We start from the raw sequence: 17,384 nt of genomic DNA on the forward strand, positions 1-17,384 counted from the left end.
CTTTGTTTTTCATATTTTCTGAATATTATAATTGGTGAGAAGACTCTCAGGGGTTCTTTTGTGTGGCAAAAGGAGTTTTTGTTGCACACATCAGTATATTTTTAATGTTCATTAAAAAAAAAAAGTGGCACAAGTAAACGGGCTATATCAAGTTGTACCTGCAAGAGCAAAAGGAGTCATAATGGTGCATACTTTGTTATGGCTACCTTTTTTGTGTATGTGACATCTCATATTTACAGCTGGTTGGCATTACAGTACTGAATAAGAACTTACTAGCCATGCTCATGATCTGTTTTTAAACTTGGGCTTCTGGCTTTAATTTGATTAAATCGTATGCTCAGCAGTTTCATGTAATGCAGGTAAAGTATAAAAAAATCTGAATTTCTAAGATCCATAAAGTCTCAGAATCCATAGTCCAGGGCACTTAAGATTATTGCCAACTTGGAGCATGAGTTTTAAGAATAAGCCATTTTTACTTTGTGATGTCCTAATCTATGCCACCCTTCTCTTTGTCTGAATTCATTAGTATAGCTCTCTGCTTTTCTCAGGTATTTATGTGATGTTTTCATAGATTCTGCCCTTCTTATAACATCCATAAAGCATCTAAGTGGTAACACTGGTTGGAGTATTGTGAAGAGGAAGCAAATTGAGCTTCCCATTATGCAGAAAGACAAAATCTGATAAAAATTATTTAAGCCTGTACGTTATGAGTCTTTTGGTATTGGTAACTGGAATACCTTAGTCTTCAAAATATTTTTGGAAAGTTTATACAAGTAAGGGTTTTAGGTATCAGAAAAATATAATAGATAACTGACTGAAATCAGAGCCAACCTATCCACAGCCAAGTCCTCTAGACTTTATGGTGTACCTTGACCACTGACTTCTTATTGCTCTTCCAATATACCACATAGATCCAATGCATACATCACTGTCACCTGAATCTTCTGGCCCTTGCATCACAAATATAAAGAACACCTTGCTGAGACGGTGTCATCAAGCCATATCATGAGTGGTATAATACCAAAACCTTTCGTAAGTAGAGACTGTGATTGAGAGAGCTGAAGAGGGTGTGCTGAAATGGTTTGGAAATATGAAGAGGTTGACAAAGAGGCTATATGTGTCAGAAATGGAGGAAACAAGAAGAGGGAGACTAGTTTGGAGATGGAAGGATGCAGTGAAAGATTTTGAGTGATTGGGGGCTAACCATGCAGGTGGATGAAAGTCATGTAGTGGGATAGGGTGAATTGGAACTGTTTGGTATACAGATACAGGAGTTGCCATGCTGTAACTGGACTGAACCAGAGCATCTGAACTGGCCAGGGGAAACTATGGGAAGGTTGGTTGTGGATAAGGAACTGTGGTCTTAGTGCATTACACATAACTTGAGAGTGAATGTTAGCAAATGCAGCCTTTCTTTGTCTGTTCCTTGCACTACCTTGCTAATGAGGGAAATTGTGAAGAAGTGGCATACAGTCAGCAAAGTTTTATTGAAGTGAAACAGTTGCATTAGTGGAAGAAAGAATAATAATTGAATCTGGTAGAAACTCTTCAAAAGCATCATGTCAAAGTAGTTTACCTGATGTTACCTCTTTTATTTGCCTATTAATGCAGAACAGAGATCTGCCATAATCATGCCCAGCTTTCTTTGAAACACAGTGATGGGTGCATGTAAATGCTGCTATTCTTTTGGTGACATGGAACTTGAAATCCTCAAATTAGTTTATAATTCAGCTCCATTTGTAGTACTACCACAGCGTTGAGGGTGGACTCCACACAGGATAGGGTGGGTTCTTGTTGATGGTGTTACCTTTATCAGGTAATGTGGAGTCCAAGAACACCATCCTAAGATTATATGATAAACATTACATTAAAAGTACTTCTCAAATGACAATTTTGAAAAACTAACAACATATGATGGCTGCTAAATGCAAATTACTATTAACAAGTTTTATTTTATAAATGCATAACAGTTAATACATGATAGGAAAAGCTAAGAAAGTTTAGATACAAATTTGCTGGCCCCATTGCCTACAATTTGTCAATACAAAAAACATGATCAGAGGAACATTATAAAATGCATCAATTTCTCTATTATGCAAACGGGATTAAAATGAAAACTGAGTTGCTAGTGAATAATAACCCTAACAATAAAAAATTGGTACCTAAGAAAAATTTAGGCATATCAGATTGTAATCTGTTATGCTTGTACAGAAATGCTTTAATATGATTACAATGAAACTCATCACTGTGCTTTTTGCAGAATTTATCACAGAAATATGTGAGAAATCACACCAGTATGAAACTTATGTACCCCAGGAACATTAGAAGACATAAAATAAATAAAATCCAAAACTGACTGACATGGAATGTCAACAATACATGATGACAGAGCTTTTCCATCATGAAATATGCATCCTACTGAACAGTACTTTCTTACTGAGATTAAACTTGTTTCATCCTAAAAAAAAAAGCAAAGAATTTAATAATGCATCTAGTTCACTTATTTACCTGAAGTACAGTTTAAATTTAATATTACTTGATTGTCATTAAATGTAGTACTGGGCATGGACCACACCATACTGTCAACTTTTAACAAATATATGCTAAAGCTCCACTATGGACCTCCAGAAATCATCTATTGTGATTATACGACTCTTAGTTCAGTACAGTATTCATCTTGTACTATGCTCTAGTAGTCCTGCTACTAAATGCAAATAAAATACATCATTCATCATACATTTTCCATATCCACATGGTATTTAATATAAAAACATATCTAAATGTGCCAATTTTTTCCCCAAAAAAACCTGCGTGTAGTCATCACAAAATCATATTTTGAGTAATTAATTTTGACAGTAAATATTGTTTTATATGGACTAAATGAATAATCGAACATCTCCTGAGCAAGATATCAAAAGTCAAAGAATCACATAAATTGTATCGTAGATATCTGATCTGCTGTCATTACAACAATTTTATTAAATGAGGTGTTGAGTAGCTTCCTTAAAAAGGAAATCGTCCCTAACAAAGTTGATAAGCTTTACACACAAAGAATAACCTCCCTCTGCATGGAAATATGGTCCTGGAAGAGTATATTTCACAGTTCATTCAGTGCAGTTTAAATAACCAAGCTCTCTAGAAAAATAAACTCTTAACGAAGAGATATCATTGCCAATCCCAAGCTCATGCAATAAAAAGTTAAAAACAACTAGTAATGTTATTAGCATACCTCTGACAATCTAGATAAATGTACTTTTTGTCCATGCTTGATTGCTGTTTCCAGCATTAGCGAGGTAGAGCCAGGAACAGGCGAAGAAGGGCTACATTCGCTCACATTCATTCTCTAACTGTTTTGTGCAATGCACCAAAATCACAACCTGTACTTGCATACATAAAATTTCCAGAAAAGTGGAGAACATTAAATTGAATTGGCCTTTTACTCAATACAAACATTTTCTCCAGAAAAGGACATCATCCTCTCAAGTGAAAAACTGACTAACATATGACCTGCTCAACTCATTATGAGAATCTCCCAACTCTAGAGTGCAGTGAGGATCACAAATGAGCCTTTAAATTGAAAAGTATACTACATTTTTTTTTTTTTTTTTTTTGCTTTGTCGCTGTCTCCCGCGTTTGCGAGGTAGCACAAGGAAACAGACGAAAGAAATGGCCCAACCCACCCCCATACACATGTATATAAATACGTCCACACACGCAAATATACATACCTACACAGCTTTCCATGGTTTACCCCAGACGCTTCACATGCCCTGATTCAATCCACTGACAGCACGTCAACCCCGGTATACCACATCGCTCCAATTCACTCTATTCCTTGCCCTCCTTTCACCCTCCTGCATGTTCAGGCCCCGATCACACAAAATCTTTTTCACTCCATCTTTCCACCTCCAATTTGGTCTCCCTCTTCTCCTCGTTCCCTCCACCTCCGACACATATATCCTCTTGGTCAATCTTTCCTCACTCATTCTCTCCATGTGCCCAAACCATTTCAAAACACCCTCTTCTGCTCTCTCAACCACGCTCTTTTTATTTCCACACATCTCTCTTACCCTTACGTTACTTACTCGATCAAACCACCTCACACCACACATTGTCCTCAAACATCTCATTTCCAGCACATCCATCCTCCTGCGCACCACTCTATCCATAGCCCACGCCTCGCAACCATACAACATTGTTGGAACCACTATTCCTTCAAACATACCCATTTTTGCTTTCCGAGATAATGTTCTCGACTTCCACACATTCTTCAAGGCTCCCAGAATTTTCGCCCCCTCCCCCACCCTATGATCCACTTCCGCTTCCATGGTTCCATCCGCTGCCAGATCCACTCCCAGATATCTAAAACACTTCACTTCCTCCAGTTTTTCTCCATTCAAACTCACCTCCCAATTGACTTGACCCTCAACCCTACTGTACCTAATAACCTTGCTCTTATTCACATTTACTCTTAACTTTCTTCTTTCACACACTTTACCAAACTCAGTCACCAGCTTCAGCAGTTTCTCACATGAATCAGCCACCAGCGCTGTATCATCAGCGAACAACAACTGACTCACTTCCCAAGCTCTCTCATCCCCAACAGACTTCATACTTGCCCCTCTTAACTCATTCATTCACATTCCAAAAAAATTTGAGCTATGTTACTAAATTTATCATTTTGCAAAAACGTTTACCCATGAATTTTAGTAATAAAAAAATTACAATGTTACACATTTCACATTTATTAGTCAGTGAAATAGTAACTTCAAATGATAAAGATACACGAGTTTTCAAAATTTCAGATAAGCCTAATATTAAACTACATCCTTTCCTGGCATAAACATTGCCAACAAAGCTCTCTTTTAATGAATTAATTGCTAAACCTGGGGAAAACAACTGCTTCAGTTTTTGTGAACTTCGTTAGTTCTATAGACACTTCAAAATATTGTAAAGTACATGGTTCTCATTTTTAGTGAACTGTAAATAAAATTCTATGATTAATAATTTTAAAGTCAGAAATATGGAGCAAATATGCAAAGCAGAACAGTGATTATCACAGAAATTGAAGCCAAAGTTATAGTAATATCACATGAACCATTTAATGAGGTCAGACTGTGCCAAATTCAATATATGAAAATTGACCAAAAACTTAACGAGGTGAGCTTTTTGAGTGCAAACCATTTTTAAATGTCTGGGTGGCCTTTGTCTGAGACTAGTCATTATATCTTCTTTAACACAAGCAAAAAATATTACTGTTTCTTCTGGTGCCAATAAAGAGCATTATCTTGATTATCTTCAGAATATTTTTTTCCAATATACCAAACTAGCGTTTTTTCAGATTGCCATTTTTCTACCAGGAAAAATGGAGGGACAGTAAACGAAATAGGCAACTTAAACTTATAGAGATTCTAGCATCCCACTTCATAATACTGTGAAAATGCATCATTTTGACAAGACTACTAAGCATGACACTCTTTACAATAAGTTACTTTTAATATCACAATTACAATGGAACAATTGCTAAGTAATGCATATTTCTATCTAAATACAGTGACTTGGCCGACGAATGTCTGAGTGGCCTATATAGTACAGCAGTCACCAGGACTTCTGCACATTATACATCCAAGCCATCAGTTTTTGGCCACACAACACAAACTTCCTCTCTAGGTATTAATACTTCATTATGGATCTTCCCAAACACTAATTCATTTAATGTTATTAGTGCAATAGTAACACTTGTTTTGTATGAACTATCTAAAAGGATTCTTTATGGGATATCCTACTTTTATTGCATGATATAATCAAAACAAGCAGACTTAACTTATTGACACTCTAGAAAATATTCATCAGAAGGCCACTATTTTCGTAAGCATTTATCATCTTCAAAAAAGAAATTCAGTCAAAAGAAAGGTATGCAAAAGGTGATTGGGAAATTCTTTCTTATGACCTAGTTGGAGGTCAATGAGGAAAACATGAGTGAAGATTAAACAGAAGCTTTGGTAGGTCATAAGTTTATGTTTTTCAAATGGCAATAACTTTGAATATATATATATTTCACCTTAAATCACAATTTTTATTTTTTTTTTACAATCCTATTTCACAGCCAGACTTGAGAAATAAATTATAAAAGTTTCATTTAGTGGTGAACAATTATTCACTGTACTCTGAATATTCCCATGTAAATACCAAGAAACTCATATGATACCTATAAACAAAAATCATGAGCCCTGATAACTTTAATGAATCAAGACTATGTAATAACAGGAAGCTTTTACTGAGTATATGATGTTCCTAGTCGTCATACTCGAAAAATCTATAGTAGTGTACTCTACCAAGCTGAAAGAATTTATAGAGTTTTAAGGTACCACCAATGTAATTCTATGGTACCAAAAATTTTTAAAATTTAAATGAACTTCTTTAACAGATGTATCTTTGTTTTCATATAAAAGATGTAAAATGCATTTACCTTTGTGCTATTACAGAGCAACTGTTTTATGTGATATAAGCAAGAAACCATGCGGCATTATTTTACCTACATTGCAAAAATATCAACCAATTCTCTCATATTAAAATATTTTATATATTGTGGCACGTGTCTAGGCAATATGTGTACAACTTACCCTCACACTTGGTGATTATTTTTTGAATTAGGAAAAAAAGGGGATCTTTTTCCAAACATGGCTGTAATTTATATGTTATACTGTTAAGCTTTCACTTATTGCAAAGCTTATTTTGTATGAAGAATTACCCCAAATGATAATTTGAAAAATAACATCAGTGTAAAGGAGTTACTGTAACTTAGGCATTTTTACTAAACCTTTGAGATAACTGCAAAATGCTGTTACACATCAATAACAAACTTTAGAAATTCTGAACCATATTTTTCACACAGTTAGGGAGACTTTTTTTAAACATGAATGTAATTCCAGCACATTTTTGACAGACTGACTAATCAGAGTCATTTGGTAATTCTTATTAAAGTGTCCATATAACTGCCCAACAAATACAATTGTGTATTGCAATGTTCTACTACTCCCTCACCACTTTGGTGTGATCTGTTTGAATGTCCACTTCTGGTAGTTATTAACAGGGTCACAAGGAAGAAGAGTTAACTGGTTGTTTTGTGGATGAAGGGCTGCACATTTCCCCATGCGCTTGTGAAGCATCACATGATTTTGCTGAAAGCAAATAATCATTATTTAGTATCCAAAAATGTTATATTTCTACATGTAATTGTACACCTGATCTGTCAACTATGCATGAAATGCAAACGAAAGTTTTCTGTCCCCTCACTTACCTTTATTAAACGTATGTATTAGTATGTATTAAAGAGCTGAAGAGGGCATGATGAAATAATCTGAACATATGGAGAGAACAAGAGAGGAAAGGATGACTAAGAAGGTATACATGTCGGAAGAGGGGTAAACCAAGGAGGAGGTGGATGAAGCAAAAGAAGCTTTGAAGGCTCAGAGCCTGAACATACTAGAAGATGCAAGGGATAGAGGAAAATGGAGCGATATGGTTTACAGGGTTCAATGGGCTGAATCGGCATGTGAAGCAGTTGTGGGTAAACAACGGAAAGATATGTGAAGCCTGATTGTGGATAATGGGCTCTGGTTTCAGTGCATTATACATGACAGCTGAAGAATTAATGAAAACAAATGAGGCCAATTCTTCATCTGTTCCTGGAGCTACCTCACTATTGTGGAATATGATGAACATGTATAAAAGAAATATTCATCATCACAAAAAATGCAATTTCTACCTATAATTCTCAAGTAACTCTCACTAGTTTCTTGCAATCAAATTTCAAAAAATTCCAATTCTACCCTAATTTATATGTTTGGTATTAATTATATCTTCCATTATCAAAATGAACAAAATATCATCTTCACAAACCTGGGGTACTGTACTCTCTCTCTCTCTCTCTCTCTCTCTCTCTCTCTCTTCAAAGTAGTTCTACACCTTTATCATCTTTAGAAGGTCTCTCACTCCAGTATGGAGTACTGCTCATTACCTAGGGTGGTTTTTTATCAAACTCTCTCAGCCATGGTGAAAGTAAAAGCCTTCTATCTTATTAACTCTCCTTAACCATCCCTTTCAGTCTGCCACACTGTTTCCCTTTCTCTGTTCTATACTTATTATTTTGGCTACTGTCACTTAGGAATGTCTGCATTTGCACCAGCTCTTCCCATTATTTCTGTATGAACTCTAGCCACATGAGGACTGTTAACTCATATAGCAAAGCTGGGGAACTCTCTTCCTTTAACGGTGTTTCCTTCTCTCCATAAGCTTTCCACTTTTAAAAGACAGGGCTAATAAAACCCAATAAACATATCCCTCTTGTATTTTTCTTTCTTTCTGATAAACTTATTTATTATTCATCTTTAAAATGTGTCAATTTTGACCGGGGCACATTTTCATCTGACCTATGTTGGAGTATGGTTGGGAACTGTTTTAGAAATGGTGTATCCCCTACACTACATAATTCTACATTTTTAGGTAACATTAAAATTTCAAAAACTTTCCAAGACTTTTTCCCAACTCTGATACAAAAATCTTAATGTAATGTATTTAAGATGCATGATACTATAGTTATTTAAATATGGTGGTGCATAAGTTGAAGACTGATTTGTTTAATGATGACAGGCTAAAATACCAAAATCAACAACCATGACAATTTTGACTTCTATGAAAAGAACTCAAAGACACATAATTGAAACTCACCTCATCATATTGCCAGGGCCCATCCACTGAGCCCAAATGACAGAAAATCAGCTTTATTCCTTGGCCATCAGCATCAATGCAGCGTTCACCTACACCCAACTGACCCTCTCCATTTAACCGTATCAACTGTGCAAACAAAGTAATGGTTAACTAATTTCTCGTTTAAAATAAAAATGAAAAATACAGTAACTACATCATTTATCCTGTCACAAATCACAGATGCACATAACCAGTGCAGAGTTATAAGAGGATGAATAATGGCTGAACAATATAAGCTGACTTTAAACTCAAGCCCACATATATACATGGAAGATATCCAAAGAGTTTGCAAAACAATTCTGATAATTTACAAAACGAAAAAGAAGCACTTCTGAATGAGAAATGAAATTTAAGGGTATTGTAATTAAGTAACTCTCATTTCTAAACATCAAAACATCACTACACTTCCCTCCTCTTGTAACTCCAGTCTTAAAGATTACAGTAGTATTTTTCCTAAACTTTTTTGCCATGACTTTATTATAGTTATTCACATCTTTCTATGAATAAAATTCTATTACTGTTTATACCTAGTTATTTATTGTTCTTATATATTTTTAATCTATTTATTTATTCATCGTACTTGATCACCATTTCCCGCATCAGTGAGGTAGCGCCAGGAAACAGATGAAGAATGGCCCATCCACTCATATACACATATATGTACATAAATATCCATACACGCACATTTACATACACATACATATCAATATATACACATATACATATGCATACAATGCATACACAGACATATACATGTATACACATGTACATATTCATCCTTGCTTGCCTTCATCCGTTCCTGGTGCCAATCAGCCACACAGGATACAGCATTGTACCCCTGCTTCAGCGAGGTAGCACCAGGAAAATGGACAAAAAAGGCCACATTTGTTCACACTGAGCCTCTAGTTGTCATGTGTAATGCACTGAATCCACATCTCTCTATCCACATCCAGGCCCCACAGACCTCTCCATGGTTTACCCCTGATGTTTCACATGCCCTGGTTCAGTCCATTGACAGCATGTGCTTTATCTATCAGGTCATATTATAATTCAAAGTTAACTGTGTCTCTTTATATACAGTCCTATCTTACCAATTAACTTTTTTGCATACAGCTGAGCTTCATGGCTAAAACAATATACATTTACAGGAAAATTAAATAATCTTCATAATTTATAATGTAACAAAAAGAATACTTATCCAGATACAATTTGCACATACAAGATCTCCAGTCACAATTCCTCAGGACCAAGCAATGTCTGAATTACAGTTTTTAATACTACAGATATTGGGCTTTCTGCTGGACTCAGAGAGAGGTTCAAACACTACTTAACTGTAGTGTTTCTGTATACCTAAAGTAGTTTTTAAATGCTTAAAATATATACTATATGAACTATTCATAAAACACTTACTGTATCTACCAAAAAATCACACCTTGATATTAAACATGGCCATGTTATGAACACCATATCAATCCCGAAAATTTTGCAACCACTCACCCTTATATGACATCTGTATAACTTTAACTTTCTGCAACCTGTTTAGTGTAACATCCTTCCTCTTCAAAACACTTCAATCAGCATTATCACTTGGATACTTCAGGGATGCCATTTAAACTGCAGAGTATGGAGAAAACCCAAAGAAATAAAAGAAAAGCATGGAGCACCACTGCCTTGATATCAAACTGGGGGAACAAAAACAAAGCAGTGACGTGAGCTAGGGCAACACACAGAAAATGAAGTGACAACCTTTAGAAACTCGCATGTCATTTTGGTGAGAACCCTAAATGTATGGGCATATGAATTTTGGATGCCTGTGGACAATGGATATTGGGACTGGAGATCTACCTGTGGTAACATTAAGGTAAAAATAATAATACATACATTTATGAGAAGCTCAGCACTTTATCTTCTAATTGTTGTAATTTATACAGGAAAGTAAATGAAGCTTACCTGATTGTTACCAAACCCATGACAGTGAGCCACACCCATAAGGCTTGGGGCAGCATGACCCATAGTATCAAGGCACTGGGAAGTGGCAGCATTACGCAACTGTGGGTTATGTGCAAGAGCTATAAGCTTTCACTACTAATTCAAAGTGTCTCCTGGCTGATATAGGGAACTCACAGTAAATGTGAAGAAAAAGTTGAAGAATCACCAAAAGAAAGTAAAATGATGTTCCATAAGCACGGTTAGAGACAATGGCAGAACAAAAACAGCAAAAAAACTCCAACAATGAACTCAGCAACAAATAAATACATTTACCTCTAAAAGAGAATTAGATATACACAATTTTATGCACAATTATAAATGTAATCACAAGATGTACCCACCTTAATGACCTAATAGTGAATAATCGGGAACAAAAAGTTTAAAATGGAGGTCAAATTTTCAATACAAAGAATGGCGGCCAATTTACAAAGCTCTTTTTAATACGAGTGTTTCCTAAAAATGAAGTCACAAAAGTTGCTTATAAAAAGAATGTTTGTACTCAGAAAGTAGTAGCAGTAACATTTGCCACTGGCCAATCTGCTTATGTACAATTTGGAAAACAGTCTTCCTTAATATAATGGTTATACCTACCCAAGTTAACAATGTATAAAATCCAACCAACAAAATGTCGAGTGAAAACCTCCCGATAGAAACAACGAAGCAAATACTCAATACCACACTAAACTAAGTCTCATCCTGAGAAAGGCAGATGATAAATACACTATCACAGACAAAATGAGTAGGATGGCAACTTCAAGAGTCAAATGGAAATTCTATTTCTTTATTTGATACAAAGATCACAGAACTATGCAGTAAGCAAATCACACAAAAGGAAGGTGGCCACTAAACACAATGTGATCCATCAAAACCCTTTTATAATGTATCACAACAAGAAATAAACATTTTGTAAACCAAACTTGAAGTTAGAGTATGGTACAGAAATTTTACCAAAAAGAAAAAAAATCCTTTTTAAAATGACAGATTAGCCTTCAAAAGTAACAGAAAATACACAAAAAGTTATGTTTTCATCTCTGTGTTGGCCTAGTCCATCACTATGTAAAGCCTGAAGGATGGTGTGGATGATGTTTAGCAAATCCTGATATGAGAGGAAGATGTAGAAATAATGCTTCTTTACATCGAGTTTTTTTCCTGCAGCACACTTCTTTTACATACAGGTACAGCAATGGTGGTAAAAACAAACATATTTAAAAACATTACATTAATCATGCAGCAAATAAGAGTGAGAACAGCAAGTGGCTGAAACATGTGAGAAAGATATTAAAGGATCTGACTCTTTTTATCTTGAACTTTGTTTCACACCCTACTCTTATTTCATACACATGCACAGCACTGGTGTTGAATACCATGGATATACTTAGTAATATCATAATACAGAAAATCTCCATTCCAAAAGACTGAGATGAAAAGTACTCCATTAGGAGCCAAATTCTCATTTTTGTAAGTAATAATAATAAACAAAATATTTACCCAGTATAATGGAAACCTAACACATTCCTTCAAGGATAGGGGTGTTCAGACAGTAGCAAAAACTCCTCGGAACTAAAAAGAAATAATCTTAAGGTCACCTGGAATCATCTGAATCACCTCCTAGTCATAAATGGGGCTACATGAGGAACAAGGAACTCTCCGTACACTTGAGCTGCTCTGTCATTTTCAATTTTTAAGCAACCATGAGGTGTTTCCTGGATCTCTTAGCACAAGCAATAATGATAACAATCTTATCTGCCAAGAATGAAAACAAGATGCCTTTGTACCATAAAAAAACAATTTCTCATGTTTGCAAAACATACTTACAGAGGAGAAGTATAAAAGTTTCGCATGGAAGAACTGGATAAAAAATCATGTGCTCACAAATACACACACAACGAATCCTTTATGAACTAAGAAACTGGGTCACAACAGATTAAGAAAACACACTATACTTAACAGAAAGTCGACACATCCGATATTTGCAGAAAAGAAAGAACATGGACGACTTGTTTTTACCTCTTGAACTTGGTATCACACACCATTTTTATTTCTTATACAATGCACAAGGTTTGTGGTGAATAACATGAATAAAGTTAGATATATAATACACACAGTAAAAGTGAGTGGAAGGAGGGAGTGTGGTTAGCACGTGTGGTTCTTCCTCCCCTTGAGACATAAGGAAAGGACATAGAGGTCCCTTTTTGTTTACATCACACTCTATTCTTATTTCTTACACAGGCATGGTGCTGTTCATGAGTAACATGAGCATCTGTTGAAATACTAAACTATGCAATAAATGATACTTTACAGTCAAAATATCCTTAGAATTATTCTGACTCTTTACTATCATCTGTTACCATAGACCTCACACATCCCAAGATTACATCCACGAAAATTAAGCACAACTGTTGTGTAATTTCTTCCACACGACTAGAGAAAGGTCAAGCATGAGGAAGATGGAGTTGCATGCTAGCCTTCCTCCTTCTTACTCTCCAGGACACTTATTTCTTTATGTAACACCTGTAATTATTTTTCAATGTCCTCAATACATGACGAAATACATGAATTCCTCCTCATCACTAAGGTCATCCAATAATCTACAAATACATACATTCCTCCTCATCACAACGGTCATCCAATAATCAACACATATTTTCCACAGGATCACAATATGCATAACAGAGAGGTCAACAGACATGCACCTGTAATGGCATCTGTAAGGATACTGATATGAATTTTCTTCTGTGCTTTCTCTAAGTTACATATGTTATGAAAAGTTGGCTGGACTTTTAAACAGACAGGAAAAACTAAATCATTAAATGATGATGACTACAGTTCCCAGAGAAATTATTATATGACAATGACTGTCATTCAGGGTTAAAGCACAACACAGAAGCATGAGATCGATCCTATGGCTTTAACATATTTGTTATGGGGTGCAACAAAGGCCAGATGGCTTAAGGTGAGTCTCAGGTAAGACAACAAAAGAATCTGCTTGTTAAAGGTAATGCCCTGATTCCTGACATGATGCTTTAGTTCTTAGAATTCTGTAACTGGCTGAAGCTTGCAAACATTTCACTGTTTAGCTTCTGGAACCCACGAACTGCAGAAGATAAGACTACTTTATTTTAGCTGTTTACTTTCCCAATAAAGTTTGTCTAGTGCTGTATCTGAAAAGAATGGTCACAGCAAAAGTCATCTTATTTCAAAAGACTGATATCAGCAACACTGTTTCTGCAGCTTTGACTCAAGTAACACATTCCAAAGTTTCTCAGAGAACAGAATAACCCTGCCATATTTCATTCCAAACTACCAAAATGTAAAACTAATGACCTTTTTACTAAACTGTTACTGCACCAAAAGTTCCCACATGCATGTGTCCAGCTTCCAAGCATGCCCATATAAATTTCCCTTGGCAATTGGACTAGAACCCTTAACATGCTGTTAATCCATTCTAATTCTGAGCAATGAAAAGCAGAACTGCATATACTCTTGATCATCAATGCATATTGTGAAGAGGCATAATAAAAAATACTTGAAAACTGATCACTTAGGTACAAGAATATTATAAGATCATCATTAATACCCAGTCAAAAAATAATTCTTGGATACTGGATATTTTTATGAGACACAGCAATTTGAACTACCCTGATACTAGTTACTGACCTTCACTTAGTCATCAGGCGTCTGAGCAAGTAATCAAAATTAATATTTTGTTATGTTATATCAAATGTTCATGTCTTCTGTGCATTAGATTTGTTCCTGAGACAATGACATGCAAGCTGAATATTTTAATTACGGTGTGGTAACGAAGTTTTCCAGCTAAGTACATTACAAACTTGTCTAATGTACAAAATAGAAAAATAAAGACATGAACATTTACTGTAACATAAAATATAAAATCAAATCACTCACTCCAAGACCAAACAAGTAAACAAGGGTCAGTAAGTAACAGCCATGTCACATCACAGATAGTCATTCACAGTGAATAATTTAAGTATATGGTGTACAGAGAAGAGGTAGTAAAAGCCTTTCCATTACATGTAAATATAATACACTTTCCATGAGACAAGCATAGTGTCTGGAAAATGCTCTGTTTTGATCTAATTATATTCAATTCAGAAATTTTAAGGCCCCCATTTAGATAATACTTCTTGACCCAGAGGATACTTCCTCATGCATCGGAAAACATATGAAATACACCTTTTCATCAGTAGCCACTGTAAATTATTTCTTCATAATTTTGGGTCTTTTAAATCAATAATCAAAATAATCAACAAACATCAAACAACAGTGTTCAATAAATATAGCATAAACTGTATCCCCGGCTCATATCTAAGATAGCAAAGTTACATGGATAATCAAGAATCATGCCTATAGTCTACATACAGGGTGTACAACCTGAATTATTACCTGACTAGTGTCACCTCCAAAGGCATCCCCCATACAGGGGTAGGTCTCCACCACAGCTGGAGCATCACGACCCACAGTGTCCCAACAGAAGTCGCCATTAAGACTGCGCAGCTATTTGTCAATATAGTGGGTTATAAGTCTATGAGGTCATTTAGTCCATGTCTCACTAGTACTAAATATTAAATAAATTCATTACACAATTGTTCAATGCAATCAATAAAGCACATTCTTTTCATCCCTGGTTTCATCAAGTACAAAAATCAGTCACATGTCAAGAAACTACGTACTGTATTGTGACATATGCTTATAAAGTTCATGCCTTTCAGCTTGCCTTGATAGACACTTGTTACTCAAGTCCTTTAACAAACTTTATGCAATCCTTAAATAACAAATGAGTGTGGTTCTCTGAATCAAAGCCAAAAATAAGTTGAATTCAGCCATATACTGCTTTCCAATGGGGTTTTCAAGCTACTCTAGATCTAAGGTAGCTAGCCACAACAAAAGAGACCTGGCTGGAGAAGTCCTATTTGCATGTTTTGTAACAATAAAAAAAAAGTCTAATATCCAGTATTATGAAAGCTTCAAAGATACAAGCTTAATCATATGGTCAGATATTCAAATACTAGAGGCAGACACCAACTATTACACAGTAAGAGTATGGCTACTGATCTGTCAGTCCTATTCACATGCTTTTAAAGCACAAGTCATAACAATTAAATAAGAACTGGCCTTTTTGTTCAGCATATGTTTTACATTCAGATACACTGGAACAGCAAAAAAGAAGGTAGTGGCCCATGGTCAACAAATCACCTGCATATGAGAAGATGGGAAACAATCATTCTTGATCAGCATAACAAATGGTTTAACCATATATTTAAGAATCACTACTAAAGGATGAACTGCATATAGTCATGCAAGCTTTCAAAACTGGCTGACAGATAATTTCCAAGTTGTCTTCTGCAAATATGGTCTAAAAGACTTCAATGCTAGTAGAATCATATCCCCTCTAAACTCATACAAATTGTAGGGTAAATGCATTACACAAAAAGGATTTATGAAGCCATGAAAACAATATCTCATCCTGCTGATCTCAATTAATTGTCACACATACTCATATTATATGAGTAAATAATCACTATGTATCACAGAATTTGTAAAACTTACAGCAAAACAGTTTGAAATCATACATAAAGAGAAACAGAGATTCATATTTATATTTATGGATCAAAAGAAAGCATACAAAAGGATTGATAGAGATGCTTACAAGAATGTGCTATGAATAAATGGTGTGGGAGGATGCTACAAGAAGCAGTGTGAATGAGTGGTTAAAGGTGAAGGGTCTGCATCAAAAGGTGTGTGATGTCACCAATGCTATTTAACCTGTTTATGGATGGGGTGGCAAGGGAGGTAAACGCTTAGGTCATGCAGAGAAGGGAGAGAGAGGCCTGTATGAATTCAGATAAAAAGAATTATCTATCTCACATATGAAGTGATGTCAATCATAGTCATATGAGAGCAAAGTTCCATGGCAATTCAAAGACAATCTGGTACATAAACAGTAGGAGGGATAACACTGTTGTATGCATTTAAGATGTCTGGTATTCTCAATTCAATGTCTTATTCTTCAGTAAAGAGACATAGTTTCAAGTGCTTATCTATGCAAGACAATTAGAGAATATTATCAAAAGAAACTTTAGAGAAGCTCTCAAAAGAGCAGATATAAAAGAAAACAGTAAGAGTATAATGTGGTATGATAAAATGTGCAGGGGTGTAGGATATCATAATTATGGAGAGAATAAGAGTAGGAATATTACTGTGGCAACACTACAAATAGCATTACAAAAGTGAATGGAAATCATATTTAAAAATGTAACATACAAACTTAGTTTACAACAACAGATGATATGATTAATACTGTTATTAGATTAATAAAATGCATTAGTGAGATTGCTAAACTTAATAATGTAAACATAAAATTGTTCACTGATGCCTGTACATGCAGAGACAGTTATAATGCAGGCAACTCACTGTATTGTGGCTGAGGTCCTTTCTCTTAAGGGTAAAATTTTGAGTTTCATATCTTAAATCTACTTTAAAGGTTTATTTCTTTATTCTGTACTCCTCTGGAGAAAAATTATCCAAGTCATCTCTGCATTAGACTCTTGAGAACAATCTCCATTAGTTCAACTATATACCAAACACTCTACCCTACCTCCACAGTA

The 17,384-nt window shown here is 35.3% G+C and overlaps 1 protein-coding gene across 7 annotated transcripts in view; it reads right to left on the minus strand.

Annotated features, from left to right (window-relative positions):
- Positions 1-1,578: 1,578 nt before the first annotated feature.
- The window catches only part of Pgant7 (N-acetylgalactosaminyltransferase 7), a 51,457-nt gene continuing 35,651 nt past the window's right edge, over positions 1,579-17,384 (minus strand). For 3 of the 7 annotated variants that reach the window (XM_071668128.1, XM_071668129.1, XM_071668126.1), the window contains exons 10-13: positions 15,163-15,273; positions 8,731-8,856; positions 7,045-7,181; positions 1,579-1,842 (exon numbers count right to left, since the gene is read on the minus strand). In XM_071668128.1, the coding sequence (XP_071524229.1) occupies positions 1,746-1,842; positions 7,045-7,181; positions 8,731-8,856; positions 15,163-15,273 (471 nt within the window). In that variant the 3' untranslated portion in view covers positions 1,579-1,745. Of the gene's footprint in view, positions 1,843-3,899; positions 7,182-8,730; positions 8,857-10,719; positions 10,819-15,162; positions 15,274-17,384 lie in introns of those variants that run through there. The other 4 variants (XM_071668130.1, XM_071668127.1, XM_071668132.1 and 1 more) reach the window with 3 other exon arrangements.

This window comes from Panulirus ornatus, chromosome 12 (assembly GCF_036320965.1).
Source record: "Panulirus ornatus isolate Po-2019 chromosome 12, ASM3632096v1, whole genome shotgun sequence".
In the NCBI taxonomy this organism is placed as follows: domain Eukaryota; kingdom Metazoa; phylum Arthropoda; class Malacostraca; order Decapoda; family Palinuridae; genus Panulirus; species Panulirus ornatus.